We start from the raw sequence: 20,416 nt of genomic DNA on the forward strand, positions 1-20,416 counted from the left end.
GACAGCTTCAAATTCCGGACACTCTCGTTTGTATGGGAAACATTTCACACGAAATGTTTCAACTTTCGCCATCCAAATGTTCTCATTTTCGAGGCTCCTTTTATTAGGTTTTTTCCATAAATATCATTGCAAATTTATAATGCCCAACTACCTTAGACGTCTCTTAATTGGTTGAACGATTTCAATTGATGATTTGACTGTTCCATTAATGATTATCATGAGCTGTCCTTAATTCGAATCAAAGTGTCCGGAATATGAGGCAAAAGTGAGGGAGCGTCCGGAATAAGAATCATGAAAAGGCCACACGTTTCGATTTATTTAAAATTATTCAAGTTGCGGACGCGTTATTCTTTACCCACCATCCGAAAGTTAAGGGCTTCCGACGCTCGATAACGCTAAAAAATCATACAGAATGATCTATTTTGTATGGTCCAAGCTGGGTTATACTTCACTGAGGCCTTAAGTGTCCGTAATATGAATCAAAACGGTAGCAAAATTCCAACACATTGAAACTTCGCATGGAAAATGAACTAACGTTTACTTTTGCAAGGTGAACTTGTACGGAAAACTGAAAAAGACAGCATCAAGTCTCAGGATATCAAGTTGGAGAAGTATCGACTTACATTTTAGGGTCAAAATACGCTATATTAAGCCAAACTTACTTAAAATTTTCAAGTCAAAAACTCATAAGGTAAAGTAAAGTAAAGTAAAGTGCTCTCAGCACTCGTAAACGTTTTTTTTTTATTGCATTGTCAAACTATTTTGGAAAGCTATATCCAACATAGGCTGTGGGATGGAGATGCTTTTGAAGTAGCTGATTTTATGATTTCTTTATTTCTTGGTCTACCGTATTTCTTAGATTTTCCGAAGTCTTTTTCTTGACCACAACAGAAACAAAGGCATCATCGATCATTATTACAACTTCTGTAATATCCTACCAAGTCGAGAAGACTTTCACGGGGTGAAGCTCTTGGAATAGACTGAGTGGTCGTTGAAAATTAAAGGGTCCGTATTGAACCATTTCAAAAGGTCCGGATTGGACCAACACACTTTTTTTTATTTTCAAACTAGTTGAGCGCAACCAGTGCATAGACATATCAAAACCATATGATCAGATGAAAGCTTAGGCTTAGGGGATTCGATTATAAAATAACACAAAAAGATGGGAGAATTATTGTCGCTTACAGAAGCTTAGAAATAATGCTAACCTACAGCACGCTAGAGCACTTCAAAACAACAAACTAATATAAAAATCAAACTAATTAACTGAAAGGCGTCATATTTATTGTGTTAGATCTAAGCTAGAAGATGGGTAGAAAAACGGTATACACGATCTTTACCTTAACGCCAGTATTGAAAAATGCTTGATGGTCCGTATTAGAACAGGGTCCGAATTGGACCAGGCTCCCCTATTCGTACACCTATCAAAATTTAAACATTTAACATTCGAAACTTAATTTGCTTAATTTTTTTGCTCAAGTCCTTTGTTACGTTGTTCAGACGTAGTAGAGTACATTTGGACAATATATAAGCGGATACATATAAAACTTAAGTAAAATTATGAGAAATACCTGTTTTCAATGATTTTGCGATAAAATCCAAAAAATTTAGCCATGACATTCTTTTTTGTTGTTGGATTCGATCTAAAAATTATATTCGTGAGCACTGAAAGAGATTTGGCCAAAATGTATTGAGTTTACAGAAATCATATGATGTTTTTATCCCTCTTGAGTTCAGAAAATTGTTAAATCATAACTTCAACCAAATTTTCGTTCTAAACAACACTGCCATGACTGCATATTTGTAACATTCGACAAGACATTGTGTACGTACATGGAGTATGAAGTATGCATTTTTCACAAGTATGGGAGAAAGTAAAATTTCTAAAATTTACCAAGAGCTCAACAATACTTATTTGAAGCTGAAATTGTGTACAGCTAATATCGCATACTGGGAGAATAGACAGAAAATTTATCTGATAGAAATTTCATTACTTGTACTACATAATGAGGCATATGTATAATCCCAATGTGACAGTTATGCGGTTAGGTTCAGCAATGCGACAAAACAACTTGTCTTTTTTCATATTTCTAGAAAAATCCCAAAGATTTTATTAATTTGGTCGAAAGTATTGATGATTTAATGGCGTTCCATGGTATTAAGACGAAATCGTCAAAAATGTCGAATGTGACAAATATGCAGTTATGGACAGAACGGTAATAAGTAAAATTTGAATATGCTGTACAGACCTCGCCTCTCCACATCTCGATATCGAAGGGACCATCGAGATAGGGAGAGATCGAGACAAAGAACAAATTTTCAATGAATACTAGATTGAACAACACTCTGTTGCCAAGAAAGTAGGGAGCCGGATTCTTTTCTTGGCACTTTTAATTCACTTCGGCAGTAAGGTTTTTTGAAAGCTACAGAGCTCATATTTGGCCACAATATGCGTCGTACTAAAGCGCTCCTTATTGCAAAGTTTGAGACGATTCGGCTGAGGAAAAAACTCCATGCCAAAGTGAATCATGGGAGTGCCCAAGTAGCTCTGCACCCTAATACACAAACAGGCATCATTTTGCGCTCCTAATTTGTTTTGAATTCCAAAACTTTGGTCTAGTAGCCTTCGATATTGGTCATATCGACATACGGAGAGAAAATTGAGAACGAGAAATCAACAGAAACACATCGAGATACCGTTTTGACTCATATTCCGAACACTTAAGGCCAACAGTGACTTCAAATGCATCTGATAGGCATAAATAAGCTGATATTTGCGAAAATTTTAATTTCTCCGTAAAGTCTAAGCTATTGGTTGTGCTGATAAAATTGTTTGTTTAAACTTGTAAAGTATTGTCTTTACGTAAAAGTATGGAACAACATTTTGATTCAAATGCCGAACACTGTGTTCATTCTGTCTCATATTCCGAACACCTTGATTCATATTCCGAACAGCACAAATTAATCGTATTCAAATGAGAAATTTCGCAAATAAATTTCTATGAGCTGGTTCTACTGGTCTCAAACTAGAGAATCATAACTACTCTCAAGGCATAAATACAAAAGAAGACATTTAAATTGAGTTACGATTGGCTGCCATTTATTGGTAATTTGATGACATATTTCAGCGAAACATTTCAATCAAATCGCCATACAAAAACCGAGTGTTCGGAATATGAGTCTGTTCGGAATTTGAGACAATACGGTATGGAGATATCGAGACAAGGAAGATATCGAGATATGGAGAGTGGAAATGTATGCAGACTGAAGGGACTTATGAAATCATTGACATAGGGAGAGATAGCCGTAGCGGTAAAAGCGCAGCTATTCAGCAAGACAAAGCTGAGGCTCGTGGGTTCGAATCCCACCGGTCGAGGATCTTTTCAGGTTGGAAATTTTCTCGACTTCCCAGGGCATAGAGTATCTTCGTACCTGCCACACGATATACGCATGCAAAAATGGTCATTGGCATAGTAAGCTCTCAGTAAATAACTGTGGAAGTGCTCATAAGAACACTAGGCTGAGAAGCAGGCCCTGTCCCAGTGGGGACGTAACGCCAGAAAAGAAGAAAAGAAGAAGGGAGAGATATCGAGATTTAGAACATCGAGATGTGGAGAGTTGACTGTATCTCAGAATTCAATTAGGGTAGATGTTCCAATAGTGGAGGTACTAAGCACGATTGAACTTCATTGAACCGCCTTAATTCAAGATGCGCAATTAATGTGCAAGTTATTGTTGTCACGGGAAGTAACGACCATTGACTTATTGAGAAAAATGATTTCATCGCAGTAATCCACGGCACGTCAGTGAAAAATAATACCTCCACTATTGGTACACTGTTCCTTTAGTTGCGGTATATTATTAATTTGTGTTCCTATAGTTGCGGTATCCGTTGTTTTCTTATGGGATCCTCCACTATCACTTTACCGCAACTATTGGTACAAGTAAGAGAAGTTTTAGCAAATTTAGTGATATTTCATCAGTTCTAAAGCAATTTGAACGCTCTTTTCAACTATTCCATATATCAACAAGCCAATACGTCGATTAGCAGTGTCGGTGCTGTAGCTAAAGTGATAAAATCAGTGAAAACGGCACTACCGCAACTATAGGAACACCCACAACTAAGGGAAAACTTACCCTATCTTTGAATTCATATTCAAATTATACTCAAAATAGGATCCTATTTTGCAGTTTATTGATTTTATAATAAAAATGCAAAATAACTTAAAATAAATTAGCTACTTTAAAACTGGTTATAAAATTTTGAAACTCGTTCATGGAATTTCGCATGTTATAATTAACCATACTTTACTCCTATAGTACCTATAAAAAATTAACACTAACATGCCTCATTGGTCGGCCCCTGTAGTCTATTGTTGGCATTAAGAACAAGGAAACAAATAATTTAAATATAAAATCTATTTAAAAAAATATAATCTTTGAATAATAGAGATTTACCAGTAAATTATTATCATGATCATCATAAACTCATTGAAATGGTGCGAAAACATGAACCCTGATACATGTTCAGTCGCATTCACACTTTCTAATTGGAAATATACCTTCGGTATTCCTCTGCGAAATTGGCTATAGCAGTCATTATTTTCAAACGTTTTCTTTGTAGACTTCTAAGATTGGTATTGATATCATAACCGCTTGTTCGTTGTTTACATTGCAATATTCGAATGCTATTCGTTATTTGCAATGTTGGTATATGCAAAGCTGAAGTGACTTCAAAGTGATTTTAACAGTTAATTGCTTCAAGCTGTAACTGTTTGAAATTAGCGCACTTGCAATTAAAAAAAAAAAAAACTTCGCATACAAAAAAATGCAGTGAACGAATGTTTAGTGTATACCAACCAAAAGTATGAAATCACTTCACCGAGTATTGTAACACTTGTTTTGAGTATTGCAAATCCCCTGAAAAATTTAGAGTCACTAAAACAGCAACTTATGTTAATTTAAACTTCGGGCTTGGGCTAATGCACTTCTTTTAATAAGTCAAAATACGTTAATAATCAAACATATTCTGAGACATTTCGTTAACGTATACATTGCATACACATTCTAAAATGTGCCGAATTCATACTAGATGTTGATTGACACACTTGAAAATATTGCAGATGGACTAAATAGTGAGCATGAGCTTAGGTGACCGTAAGTACATAAAATAGTTTAATTATAATCTGACAATTATTGTATTGTGTGCTTTTGACACTTCTAAGTGATAGCATTTGATTGTTTTGTTTATTTAATCTATCATGCTTTCCCTGCTTTCCGACAAATCTTGCAACTACTACTACCACCAGAATCTGACGGATTGTTTGAAATACAAAGAACGTAGATTGCAACCGGCCCAAGTCGCATATCGCCTGATAGAGCATTTTATACGCATATTTACATAGGTAAAGTGTGTGTTGACGCTGTACCATCCATAGCTATGTTGCGCAGCATGAGACGAATATCGATCGTGTGATTTTTCGTTCGGCTGACGGAAGAACTGCTCAAATCACTATCAAAAACTATTTTTGTAAGTCGAGGAACACCGCTTCGATAAGCCTTCCTTACGGCAACGTGAACGCTCAACGGGTAAGAAAGAAAAAAACGATTGTAGTCGGTGATAAGCTATCGTGGTTCGATTCCTGTGGGATTATTTGCATTGTGAAGGTAAGTCCACCGAAAGCCGAAATGATATTGCTGAAGAAGTTATAATGCTAGTCGTTTTACTTTCAGATTGGTGTGAAATTGTGTTTCTGAAGTTGCCCGTCAGTCGAATTCGATCGAACATGTCGCTTTCCAGCCTGTACAAACGTGCCCTGGTCAAGTATCCCGTGTTGGTCCAGTCGGTGCAATCCGGCATTCTGATGGGATCAGGTGACATTATCGCGCAGACTCTGATTGAGAAGCGGAATTTGAAAACCTTAGATGGGATGCGGGCATTCCGATTCTTTGGCATCGGATTTTGCATTGGCGTAAGTACGATTTGAAGTCTTAAGTTTGTTATTAGTAACGTGTTCTGTACTTACAACACAATTTGTGCAAGGCTCTAAAAAAAAACTCTAAACTCAAGCATTATGAGAATTCGAGCTACGTTAGCTATGTTATCTGTACACGAGAACCAAACGTGTCATGTTTCAACTTCCAACTACTGAGAACAGCACTATTTTAATCCATGAAAAAATATTTCAGGTCGGAAGAGTGTTTTTAAATAATCAACATGTTCAATCAGTGCCTTTCCAGTAAAAACAATTCATCATTGAATTTGACGATTAACCCATTCGAAAAATTTTCATAGTACGACATGGAGGCAATGTGTGGGGCTTTTAACTGAACTGCGTCAGAGTTCAGGAGGGCTCAACGAACTTTTCTCAAGTAATGAAAAGTCCAGATTGTGAATGCCACGAAACAAATCAACGTTTCTCCTCGTTTGCTTCTCAGAAATCGTGTTAGTTGGTTGTAATTCCCTTTTTCCTAAATTTCTTTTTTACTACAGTCATCTCTCCACATCTCGATACCGAAGGGACCATCGAGATAGGGAGAGATCGAGACAAAGTACATTAATTTAATGAACACTAGATTGAAAATCGCTTCGTAACTAGGAAAATAATAAACAAACACACTTCATTTAATGTTTCCAAATTGTTCTGAATCACTTGAATCTGGTATAGTAACCTTTGATAATGTTCATATCGACATAGAGAAAATTGGGAACGAAAAATCAATAGAAAGTCTATAATAAACACATAGAGATATGGAGATATCGAGATATGGATAGAGAAATCGTATGTAGAATGAAGGGACCGAAGCAATCATCGACGATCATATCGAGATGTGGAGAGTCGACTGTATTATTTTGACAGGTGAATGAAGTTCCCTGATATATCCAGGTTCTTCCAAGTTCAAAAAATAATCCAGGTTCAAGATATTCTCCATAGTACATAAATGATTAACCTTTTTTCCATTATAGATGACTAAGAAATTATTATCAAAGCAAAGAGTTCGGCTTCGAAACAAAAAGTCTATCGATAACTGCAAAGTATTTAATAATTGATGATTTTGTTCTAATTTCCACGAAAACCAAAGTCATCAAAGTCAGTTATGAAGAAAATGGTCCATTCGAAATTAAGAAAAAAGCCTTTCCCTTAAAATGGGATTCAGATTCATGGGCATCAGCGACGTACACAGAAAAAAAACCAACGGGGCGTTTTGATTTTTTTCATATATGATAACATAGTAAAATCAGGGCTGGTAATAACCTGAGAGAGACTCGCGAAGAGGAAAAATATCAACGTCATATGCAGCCCAGATTCCCCTCTCACGAAACGTCAAATGCAGCCCACCGTTTTTATGGCTGAAAAAGTGAAAAGTATTGTGTTCAAAGTAAACTGTTATTAAAAACCTCAGTCGGCGGAGCAGTTTTTTCCAAAGTTGCTGATAAATCTAAGCAGAAGATTAATTATTTCTAATCTCTGCTACGTTTGCTGGCATGAAATTTCACTCAAACGGCTATTTATGATTCGACGTGATGCAAACTCAATCATTTTTTGCTGAGAGGTTCATGTGAGGATTTGAACAGCATGTGCATAATTGGTATAAACACAAAGTGGAATAAGAAAAAAACTCAGCAATCACAGAAAAATAAGACCGTCTTCGCGAGTCTCGTCTCAGGTAATAACCACTTAAGATGCCAAATTAAACCAAACAAAAAGAAACCTAACAAGAACCACAACATGAGAGTTTAATGCCTTATTTGAACAGGCATTTCTTTAAGAATATATCTAAGACTTTTTTTTAAATTTATAGTGATATTACGAAAAGTATAACTGCTCTTCTTCCTGTTGTCCTGATAGCATTAGAATTAAGCAACTCGCACAAATTCGTAGGTGGTACAGTCCCAAACCGTTGTATGAGGGTTGCCTCCTCCCCGTCCGTTACCAAAGTCAAAGATTTCTGACTAACCCTTGACTCTTAGACAAGATTGACACATCCTCCAATATTTTAAAGCTGTTCTGGCCACGTCCTTGTGAATGCTGAGGAATAGGAAAGAATGATTAATTGAACACCTACTTAAGAAAGATGCAGAGAACTCTACGACCTCTCATAGGTGTTACGGTTGCGGGATATTGTGAAATGTTAATAGGATGGGAAAGGCCAGAGGATACGTTTGGCAGACGTTCTGGCAGCTATGAATGTTGGCATAGGTTAATTGGAACAAACTCACCGAAGCATTTGAAATCTCTCTGCAATTCAACGTTTAATCGATCATCCAAATAATTTTTTTTTTACTCGAGGTGGAACGCAAACTGAACGCGAAGATCTTTTCAGGAGTTTTATTTGTGATTATTCACGAACTTTCTAAGTCATTCATTTAGATAGTTTCATGAATTCAATCAGGATTTTTTCTAAGAATCAGGAATCCCTCCAAAAATAGTTTTATTTTTAAAGGAAGTTTCAAGTTCTCCATAAATTTATCCATTGATTTTTCCATGGATTTTCTGCAACATTTCCGTTTAGAGCATTTTTAAGAATTCACAATTCCTTCATGAATCCCTCCATTTTTTTTAATTCTCAAGGAAGTCTTCAAAGTTTTTTTCCAATCATTCATCAAGGAATGTCTCTAGAGAAATGGTAATAGATGATTTTTCAGACTTTTTTTTGACAAGAATTTTAAAAAATCCATGAGAAATTTGTAAAGAAACTTCTACGGTACTCTCTGATTAATCTTGTGTGTGTTTAAAGTATGCCTTGATGGATTCCTACTATGATCTCAAAAAAAGAACTCCTAAATACTTGCTGAAATTCTTTCTATAATTTACTTAATAGATTGCTGCAATAATAAAAAAAAAACATTCGAATTTTGAATAATATCTTACAAGACTTTTTGGGGATTCAACTGCTTTGGTCGACATTTCACTGAGTGCTTTGCGAAGGCGTTTCATTTTTCGCGCGCTCGATTGTGATTTTATATTCCTGCTTATGCGTGTTGACGCTGAGATTTCGACTGTTCAGTAAAGGATGGGTTACCAACTGGTGAGCTCGTTTCATGTTTGTTATAACACATTTGTATCATGACATGTATTTTTTGTGTATTTGTTGAACAAACTATGGATGGTTCGTCATTTAAAGTGTTGACATAAGCGCTTATTCGTGTTTTATAAAATTTCGAGATTTTTAAGATGTCGACGCGTTGATAGATAACTTTTAAAACAGAGGTTACATGAATCGTATCACTTACCAAGGTGAATCCTGGTCATGTAGCTTCTAAGCCATCCCACTAACAAAACTCCTTCCTGTGACAACTATGGAGATGCAGAGGTATACTCGGGCTTTAGTAACAATGGATGTCACACTAACATTCCTCCCCTTCCCCGATGACCGTAAGGACGTGGCCGGCGCCGTTATTGACATTACTAATTTCAGAGTCCTCGAAAATGTACATTGAATATAGTATGCTACTCCTTATCTACATCTGTTGGTTCTCTGTTCAAATTCGATTATTCTGGTCAAGCATCGAGTTGCAACTACGAATTATACGGTCATCAATGCTTATGCTCAATATCTTACAAGACTTTTTGAGAAAATCTCTTTAAAAAAATTCGATTCGAATCCCTGAAATAAATGATGTATGAATGATTGGAACCAGGCATTACAATCTCATCTGATCACTTAGATCATCTTTGGATGATGATGAGATAGTATCCTCAATCCAAGAGCGCTTTGATGAGATTCTATCTTTCGATCTGATGCTTCAAAAGATAATCTTGACAGTTGTTTGGTGCTAAGACGAGTTCGCGAGTTATGATTTTTTTAACAAAAAAAGTTAGGGTGGTACTCGAAAATCAGTTTTTTCTTGTTTACTTTTTATACGATAATTTCTCGCAAAAACATTGGTCTGAGCACTTTTAGAACTTTTGATTACGCAACTTTTTGCCGAAGACACTACTGTCCTATCTCTCACGGTTACAGAGTTATTGGAAATTTTCTTCGAAAAAATGATTGTTTTCAAATGCCGATATCTCCGAAAGGCGCAAACGGATTTTCAATCTTTTATCGCCATTAGAAAGATTATCTCTTTCTTTGTTTATGGTGAAAAAACTGTGAGGACGTTTTTTGTTTGAAAAGATTGACAAAATTTTGAAAAAAACATATTATTTTCAAAATTTTATCAATCTTTTCAAACAAAAAACGTTCACACAGTTTTTTCCCCATAAACAAAGAAAGAGATAATCTTTCTAATGGCGATAAAAGATTGAAAATCCGTTTGCGCCTTTCGGAGATATCGGCATTTGAAAACAATCATTTTTTCGAAGAAAATTTCCAATAACTCTGTAACCGTAAGAGATAGGACAGTAGTGTCTTCGGCAAAAAGTTGCGTAATCAAAAGTTCTAAAAGTGCTCAGACCAATGTTTTTGCGAGAAATTATCGAATAAAAAGTAATCAAGAAAAAACTGATTTTCCAGTACCACCCTAACTTTTTTTGTTAAAAAAATCATAACTCGCGAACCATGAGAGATAGAAATTTGGGTTCTTCGACAAAGTTGCTCAAAATTGGTTGTTCTAAAATATTGTAGAACATTGTGTAGGCCTAAATGCGTCAGCAAAAAAGTTTATTTGCTTAGGGGCGGTCCATTAATTACGTAAGACAATTTTCGTGATTTTCCAAACCCCCCCTCCCCCCATGATAAGATTTTTTGTATGAAAATCAAAAATAAATTGTATGGCGCGTAAGAAATCTCAAACCCCCCCTCCCCCCATAACCCCTTACGTAATTAATGGACAGCCCCTTATCTCGTAAACCATGTGAGCCACCCTAATTTCACATCACTGAAAAATATGGAGAAACTTTGCCAAAGACACCATATATCTAAAATTGACGGTAAAGGCGCAATCATTTTTGTCTTCCTAGCTATGGCATAGGGACCAATGTGCATTGCAGATTACATCCAGGGTGAATCTACTCAAAAATCTAGAAGATCAGTGATATCAGTGATGTGTCGAAAGCTGTTCGTGCTCTTGGTGCAGTTATTCCTTACTGTAGTTCAAGAAACAAAATTACATTTTCTGCTCTACACAACTTACAAGACGTTTAGTAGATTTCAAGCCATATACTTTTGCAAAATTTATGTGAGTCATTTGGTAGGAACGATGACTTGTCTATCATCTGTAACAAAATTCTTGTGATTTGATGAGATAATGGAAACCTGGAATAAACCTTTGTGGGAGAACTCTTGTATGGTCTATGGAAAATCTCCTAGAAGTAATACAGTGGGATTCCGTTTTTGGCACGCTCCGTTTTTGGCATGCTCCGTTTTTGGCACCCCCCGATTTTGGCAACAAAATGGATCCGTTTTTGGCAACATTTTTCAATATCATTAAAATTTGTATTTTTCTGTAAATATTATTGTGTCGTTTGTATTAGTCATTTGAAAAGCAATCCAGCTTCACGCTCACCGCATTTCAGAGTTCATTTTTCGCCGATATTCCTCAAAATCTCACCAACTTCTAGGAGCACCGTATGCGCTTATTCAATTCTAGATGGCCGTATAGTCGCGAAGTCATTAATCTCTATGAGTATCTACTAGTATCAACTAGAGTTCCAACATCTTTTCTCAGGCATTCACGCTCAATGACCAGCCCACTTGAGTATGCCGGTAGATAATTGTAATTAGTACAAGTCGGTTTTCTTCAGATTTGGAACAGCTTTTTTTTTAGCAAAGAGACATTGACATAAGAGGAACAAAAAGTCTAAAAATCACACAGAGTTTTCATCTACAACTTCGTTTCGCCTCTTCAGCTAACTGTTCTTTTTATTGTAGAATTACATGCATTGCTAGTGTAGAACATACCATACCAAAAGAAGCAAATCACTTTTTAAGAACCGATCCAACATTATATTTTAGTGTTGCTCAAGCTAGAGTATACAACGTGCCATATCAAGATTTAATTCAAGTATGCCTGCCGCATGAAATTATCAAAATGTTCCTTACGAGATCCTGGTGACCCCTGGCTGGGTCTAGGTGTTGTCTGACTGGATTCTGGAGAATCCTTAAGATTTTTGACTCCTATGTTTTTAATATGAGCTTCTGAGAATTTTCAGCGAATTCTTGGAAATACTGAGCGATATTTGGGAATTCCTAACGGATATTACTTAGGGGTTTCTTGCGGGAACCTGAGAATGTATATTGCGGATGCTGTGCAAAATCTGTCGATTCCTATAAAACTCCTAAGATTTCTAAGGAAACTTGAAAATTTTCAGCAATATCGCAGCGGAATCTTAAAAGTTTAAGCGCTATCCTCAAAATTAAAAGCAAGCTAGATGTGAATTCATATCTGACTTCTAAGTAAGATCCTCAGAATTCTGAGCAAGATTCTGTGGATTCCTAGCAAGCTAGTTTAGAACACAAACGGGTTCTATACCATTTAACCAATATTTTTTAGAGGAATTTTCCATTAATATTTGAAAGGCAATATACACCGTCTTAAACCAAAGGCTGCACTTATATTATACAACGGACACACGGAACAACCATTCGTTGAAGATGAAGAATTTTTGTTTGATGAAAAGTTTCCTCCGACAGGGACGAACCTCCACAAAATTGAACCTGTATTCTGTAGTACAATACGCCTAAACGATTGACGCCGCTAACCGCAGGGTTACGAAGCCCAAATTTCTATGGGAAATCCTATTGAAGGCTTTATCAATATTATGTTCCAAAAATATGATAGTTTTTTTGTACAGCAATTGATTTCAGCTGTTGTTGTGTGCTCTTTGACTGTAATCAATCATTTGACATCAGATCAATCAATCAATCAGATTTTCTTTAAGTTTATTCAACTAGAATCATTAAGTTTTGTAACAAATAGAACTTTTCTTGTAAATACGCTTCCAATGAAATTTTTGTATTCTTAAACTAGTTTGAGGAATTGTTCTGTTCTTGAACAAAGGTCACTTATGCGATTATTGTTTTTACATGAAGATATTTCAGCAATAAAAAGTGTGTAGAACACCTGTCAAAATAAATATGACGGGTCTTCAGATTTATAACATATTCATATCCTAAGGAAATCTACTTCGGAATGGACCGTTCGGAAGTCTGGCCATCATTTGGTTCCATAATTATGATGGAACAACGTCAAAATGATATTTTTGAAATTAAAAAAATGGGTTCCGATTTTGGCACGGTTCCGTTTTTGGCAACTGAAAATTTCGACTTTGTTGCCAAAAACGGAATCCCACTGTAAATGGAAAAGTCGGTGAAATAACCAGTGAATAAAATATCTGGAGGCAATTCTGGGATAATCACTAGGATTACTTCAGAGTATTTTTTTTTTTTCTTAAATATTGAAATTTTCAGCCCAGCCTTTAGAGTAATCTCTGTAAAAATTATTGAAGGCAGTAGCGTTGGAGTGCTCTAGGATTATTTGGACCAAATTCTGAGGAAATTCCTTTAAGCATCCCTTGGTATTCCAGAAGGTATATCTGGAGAAATCACTAGAATTCCTGCAGCATTCCTCGGGATTCGAGAAAAATGTCATTAAGAACTTGTGGAGTACCTTGTCGCGTAATAAACTCTGAAGGTTTTCTGGAGCCTCTAGAATGTTGTACCGTAATCCGGGGTAACATTGATTATTTTTTTTGGATATTTCTTAAAAATTTCATTTTTAAATGCATATATTGTAAGTTTTATATTTTTAAAACAAGTACTGACATCCATTGATTGTGTATTCATACTATATTCTGTTTTCTGACAGTTCAAAGCTTTTTTTAAAAATGTTTTAAGTGTTTTTTTTTTGTTTAGCTGATATGGGGTAACATTGATCACCCATGAAAACAATGTTCGGTAATATTGAAAATATCATACTAACAAAAATCATGGTCCCTGAAGCCCAAACTCTTACAAGTCTTCCACTTTTTGAGTTATTTCAAAATTAAAAACACCTTGATTTGTGGAATACGCCTAAAGGTAGGCAATATCCTAAGGAAATATTGCATTATTTATAGTAATTTGTGAGTTATGCTGAACTGAACATATATATGAATGTTTTGACAACAGGATCGTTTTCGGCGATTTCATTTTTATTAACATCCGCATTTTTCTTGCTCATATTGTTTTCAGAACTCATGTGAGACATGATTTTTTGATCGTGTCATTTATAATCATATAAATCATCATTAAAAGTTCAAATATTTACGCGTGAACACAACTTAATTTTTGCACAATCCTTAGTGGTTATTAGCTTATGAATAGAAGGAAGAGAATCACCATTCATGAATTGAAAATATTTCATCGATAAATGTTTATTCGAACTTTTTACGAGGAGGGTCATTGCGATCAATGTTACCCCGGATTACGTTACCAGAATTCACTATAAGCAGATTAAGGCTAAACATGATTCTAGAAACCATTTTGATTAAAATAGATACTTTAAAGACCTATCATAAAGAATTGAACTTTTAGGGACATACATTGAAACAGTGACCAAGATTCTAAAAATAGACTTGCTTACCTGACAAATCTTCTATTTTTCGTACCTGTTGTAATTTTTGCTCTTTCCCTACAAACTTTTTTATTTGTGTAATATAGACAAGAGAACATTTTTGAAAAAAAAAAAATGTTCTCGGCCATGTTTTATATGCCCATGAACCCAACTGGAAATGGGAACTGTACTTACCTTTATAAATTTGGCAATCTGTAGTTCTACTGCATTGTCTAAACATGTATTATGCTGAATAAATAAAAATGATCAAAAAAATAAATGGACTGAACATCGCAAGTAGCGTTTTGAGAGCGGCGCTGTCGGAAAAAAAATTGTTAGAAAAAAATTGGTGTTGTAAGAAGGACATAAAAATAATTTCCCTGATTGTGGCCAATATTCCCTGAGAATTCCAGGTTTTTCCAGGTTGAATAAAATTCCCTGATAATTCCAGGGTTTTCCAGGTAGTAGACACCCTGTTTAAACTTTTTAGTAGGTACTAAACTAGGGCAGCTTTTTAAAACAACAGCTAGTTAATATTGCTAAACTGCTAAAGCATACAACAGGGTCGACCTGAAAATTTGTTTGATGATCAAAAGCTTGCACTGCTCATTTTGATTTATCCATGTCGGAATCCGAAATGTTCATTGGCAAAAAATTGAATTTTCGTTGATGTGGACCGTCATACTGCTCAAAATGACTTTTTCAAAAAAGTTTACTAATGGAGGAAAGCATTGACATTTTTCCATTTGTCAGGAATATATGACAACTGAAAACATTTGTTAAATACCGTAATTTCGGGTGAAATTAATCATTTTTCACGTTTTTTCTAGTCTGTTTTCTATAATGTTAACAAAGCAAAACAACTGTGAAGCTGAAGATTATGTGTTTTTGGTAAAATAAAACGGGTGTAAAAACTTTCGGGCTGAATAATTTAAAATTAGGCTGATACAAATATTAATTTTCTTTTATGTCACCCCCCCCTTCAAAAATCCGAAAATTTTGCAGGGGAGAAAAAAAAGATTCATCAATTTTTTTGGCATCAGTTGGGATTTTTTAATTTTCGAAGTAAAACACAGGTAAATAAAGGTCCAGAGGACGATTGAAAAAAGTTGAACAACTATCAAAATTCAAAAATAAAAATTCGAAAAAATAACTTTTGTACCTGGTGAAGTTTTCCAAAATGCGTATTACATATCGCGTAGTTTGTTCGAAAGTTTATCCAAGCTACATATGGATGCGCGCACATACACTGTAAAGGATCAACCTCTGGCAACCAGGCCTGTATGAATACCCAATACTGTATGCATACTTTTATAACGACTTGGCTGTATTTTGCTAATGTCAAATGTGTTTACTTTGTTCTTTTATTACCAACCGCGAATTACAAGATTATGTTATCTCCCGAAGTAATATCTGGATTTTTAATCGAGTTTCTCCGTCCATCTGAAATCCCATTTTATACACACTTTTCAACTATCAGAATCTTTCAAGTACAAGTCGCAGTAATAAGCATTGCAACTGTCATTAGCAGTTTTTCGAGGGCAAATCAGCATTGTAGATATTGAAGCATTTCCATATTGTAGACGAATTTTCAGCTTAGCAATGGAATCACCATCTTCCATAATCTTTCCTAGGGTTTTTATTTGTAATCATATACTTAAAACTAAAGAATTGCTTCTCCGGAAATTCACAAATTTCAAGATCTCCAGATAGCACTGGAGATCTTGAAATTTGCCAAATGCTGAGCCAACTAAAAGATTTTTCAAAGCATCGAATTTTGCATCAAACAGCTTTTTGAACGGTATAGATATACAAACATATTTGCATGTTTGTTTGATACAAACTTCTCTTCGAAAATCTGTGGCTAATTTATCAGAAAAAGCTAGTAAACTACGTTTTTAACTCCTTCAAAAGTCTTCAAATTAGAGATCCACAACTCAAAACAACATAATTGTCAATACAACTTACTGGTCCAGTGTTTGTGGACTTTGGTGTTGAGTTTCAAAAATATATTTAAAATTTATTATAAAAAAAATCTGCTCTGGGGGGGGTTTTGACCCCCAAAACCCCCCCTTGGTTGCGCCACTGATTTCAACCATTTGAGCCAATTGGTACGAGTTTTGGTGATGAAATCTGGTTTGGGGATATATCTCAAGCATCCTCACAAACTTTCAGGTTTATACCATGTTCAAATCCTTGCTTAGAAATAGAAGTTCATAGGTGTTTGTCAATACTTCACCGTGCATGATTTTGAAATTTTACATTATTTTCATAGTAATAAACATTCTCTAACGCAAAAAACTTCACAACACACAATTCGACAATGGATCAATGCACGAGTTCACTATTTGACGTTTCAGCGGTGCCGTGTTATTTATGTGGCCATGGAAACCAGTGAATTCGGCACCGCTCAAACGTCAAAATGGTGAACTCGTGCATCGGTCCATGGATCAATGCACGAGTTCATTATCTGACGTTTGAGCGGAGCCGTGTTATTTATGTGACCATGGCAACGAGTGAATACGGCACCGCTCAAACGTCAAATTAGTGAACTAGTGCATTGGTCCATAGTTACGACAAACAAAGTTCACTTACTGCAGCTTACATTGATATTTGTGCTCCATTACGAATAAATAAAATCGTGTGATACGATGATCAATTTCACCCTTCTGATCAATTACACCCGATTTTACAGTACCTATATCAACCAAGAATGATAAGATACTCTCTGGAAGTTTTTTGATGAGGATGTTAAAAATTTCATCGTCGCCAGAGCAGAGTTGCTTAATATCAATCATATCAGCTGATAGCTGATGGTCTAAAACTTTCAATATCACTAGCAAACTATCAATATCACTTTGATTTGACAACCAACAGCAGTGATGCAACATCGCACTCTAGATCAAAGTCACTGCAGAATGAGTGATCACGTGGTAATTATCCATGCTATCAATGTTTTTCAGTGACCAACACATAGTTTCAATCTATCTGCAACACTGCCAAAAATATCGTACTGATAAATTGACATTTTATCTGCTTATTTTAAGGTTAAACTTAATCCATCAGTGATATCTATAGTCTATCGCCATCAATGCACTGGTGATAGCGTATACGGAATGATGTTGATGTGATATAGAATGTTTCGAATTGTATCGCAGTCGGCCTGTACAAATCAGCAAATTTTAGGCGTTGATAGTGACAGCGAGCAACTCTGCGCCAGAGGCTTTCATATGGATCAGTGCACGGGTTCACTAATTTGACGTTTGAGCGGTGCCGAATTCACTCGTTGCCATGGCCACGTAAATAACACGGCACCGCTCAAAAGTCAAATAGTGAACTCGTGCATCGGTCCATTCTTGATTTTTTTTAATAATAGTTCTCACTTATTCCAAATCAGTCTCCAAGGAATTTTCGAAAACGCACTCTTCATTGAGAAAGCTTTTGAAATCCTGAGTAGCTTTTTCGCAATTAGTTAGTATTACTAACTTAGTAATAATTATTGAAAAAAAAAAAAATTGCGAGTCAATTTCCACAAGCCAGTTTGAAGCAAATTACCTTGATGCCCAGTGCATTGAAAAGGCAAATAGGCAGCTATGAAAGTACATATATATATACATGTATATTTACCAAGCTGTGTTCGAACCAAAACACCCAAAGATTTAAAAGCTTTGGTTTCAGATGACAAAAAAAGTTGATGTTTTATACGCCTATGAATGATGACGTACTCCATCCAGGCGAACATTACGATAAACATGAAAGTTCGAATCTTTTCTGAGTTTGGATACAGGTTTCAAATAAGTTTCTGTAATAACTGCTATATGTAGGGTCGATAGCCGCATAGCTAAAAACAAAAAATCGTATAAAATCGAAAAATAACGCTAGCGTCATTATTTTTACATCATCTAAAAGCTTTTTATCTTGGTTTTGTGGGAAAAATATGAAAACCACGGAAACTCATATGTTTGTATTTATTATCGCGTGTGCCACTATAAGAATACATGTGCCTAGAGTAGCACTATTTCTAATTCCTGTTCCTATAGTATCACCAGCATCACGGCGTTGGCAAAATACTGATCAAAATCGTATTTTTACAAAACTTTTATATTTTTCCTACACAGTGTGGATCAAAAGCTTTCGTTTGATGTAAAAAAGTTCTTATTTCACCAATTATTTTGTATAATAAAAAACAGTTTCTCTCAGTAGTGCTACTATAGGAACAATAGGTTAACTATAGGCGCAAGGGAGCTCCAATTTTAAGCAAAACTAATTATTTCGATCATTTTTTGAACAAAATCAAGCTGTGTATCAATGTTACTTAGATTAATAGCTCCTGACCTTCATGTTAAAAAAAATTGAAAACATTTATAGCAAAACAGCCGTTAAAAGCCACTAGTGCGACTATAGGGGACTGTCCACTAAGGGAACACCGACCCTATGTCATTAACTGTTAGAAAATTAAACAGCTTGTCCTCTTTGCCATTCATAGAACGAGCATTGCAATTCGAAATATAAAAAAAATATTTAAATTCATTAGAGAAATGTAATGCGATAAAAATAGTAAATTTAACACCAACCACGACTAGAGATTGAGAATACCTCTGCATCCCTACAATCATCACAAGATGATTTTTTTAATCGTAGAGGGGTTCCTAGAAGGTAGAGGAAAAACAAGTTGGGTTATTCGGGTATTGAATTGCTTAGAGAACTGTTCCATGGCATTGAAGTCTCCAATGATAAAACATTTTGACTTATGGACCTATGCACGCTTTCACTAATTTGACGTTTGAGCGATGCCGAATTCACTCGTTGTCGAGGTCACGTAAATAACACGGCACCGCAATATTTACTAGATTTTTATTCCACTCGTTGATTTTTTTTTTAATAAACATACATCTTCCACCTTTACAGGGGCCTGGCCTTCGCAAATGGTACGGAGTGTTGGATAAGCACATAACGGGCAAAACTAAGGCAGTGGCCACCTTCAAGAAGGTGGCCCTCGATCAGTTGGTCTTCGCGCCGGTCTTCCTGGGAACACTCATCGGTACAATTGGGCTGCTGCAAGGAAACAACAGAGAACAAATCGAGCGCAAGCTCAAAAACGAGTACACAGACATACTGTTGACGAACTACTACATCTGGCCGTGGGTTCAGTTGACTAACTTTTATCTGGTGCCATTGAATTACCAAGTCTTGTTGGTACAGTTTGTGGCCGTGTTTTGGAATACGTACCTTTCGTGGAAGACAAACTGTAACGACTCGTCGAAGGTGTTGGCCATCAAGCCGTCGGATGCGGTCGTGACGGAGGAAACGAAGGAGAATGCCTTCTAGGAAGGGTTGACCTGTGCCTGGCACGATCGGTGCCAACGGACGGAACTGGAACATTCGGATGTGATATTTAAGCTCGGTTATAGATGTAGTAGAACAATAAACCAATTGTTTGATAAATAGTAGTCCAATTCAATTTCTCTCGTTGAGGTGGGCAGTATGAGAATTAAAATTTTAAGAAATAAAGAGAAAGAGCACGGCTCAAATGTTTGTTTCATTACGATGGAAAGAATTCACTAGGTTTAGGTAGGTAGTAAAGTGACAAAACATTCTAATTTTCCAGCATGTGTCGTTCGAAATATTGCTGTTTGCGTTTGACGTGCAAATCCAGTCTAACTGAGCTTCAAATGCGGTAGCACAAAGTAACCAAAAGATACTTAGCAACCATGATGCATATCACCGCCAACCTAGCAAATAAAACCAAATTTTGACTTCGCCTTCCTTGTTGAAAATTGTTGAGACAACGGAACAGAAGCGTTGGGAACACTGCCTCAGCGCACAGATTCACCATCGCTTTCCAGCTGGGCTCATCGGTGACAGCTACATGCTGCCACACGATAGACGTCAGAAGCATAAACCGGATACCGCAAATCATAGTTGTCATGCTCTATT

The 20,416-nt window shown here is 36.0% G+C and overlaps 1 protein-coding gene across 1 annotated transcript; it reads left to right on the top strand.

The window, feature by feature from the left end:
• The first annotated feature begins 5,316 nt into the window (after nt 1-5,316).
• Nucleotides 5,317-20,010, top strand: LOC5567251 (protein Mpv17). The gene is made up of 3 exons (XM_011495007.2): nt 5,317-5,667; nt 5,734-5,972; nt 19,388-20,010. The coding sequence occupies exons 2-3, from the start codon at nt 5,787-5,789 to the stop codon at nt 19,805-19,807; spliced, it is 606 nt and encodes a 201-aa protein (XP_011493309.1). The 5' UTR covers nt 5,317-5,667; nt 5,734-5,786; the 3' UTR covers nt 19,808-20,010.
• Nucleotides 20,011-20,416: the final 406 nt, after the last annotated feature.

The sequence above is a fragment of the Aedes aegypti genome, unplaced genomic scaffold (assembly GCF_002204515.2).
Source record: "Aedes aegypti strain LVP_AGWG unplaced genomic scaffold, AaegL5.0 Primary Assembly AGWG_AaegL5_hic_scaff_145_PBJ_arrow, whole genome shotgun sequence".
In the NCBI taxonomy this organism is placed as follows: domain Eukaryota; kingdom Metazoa; phylum Arthropoda; class Insecta; order Diptera; family Culicidae; genus Aedes; species Aedes aegypti.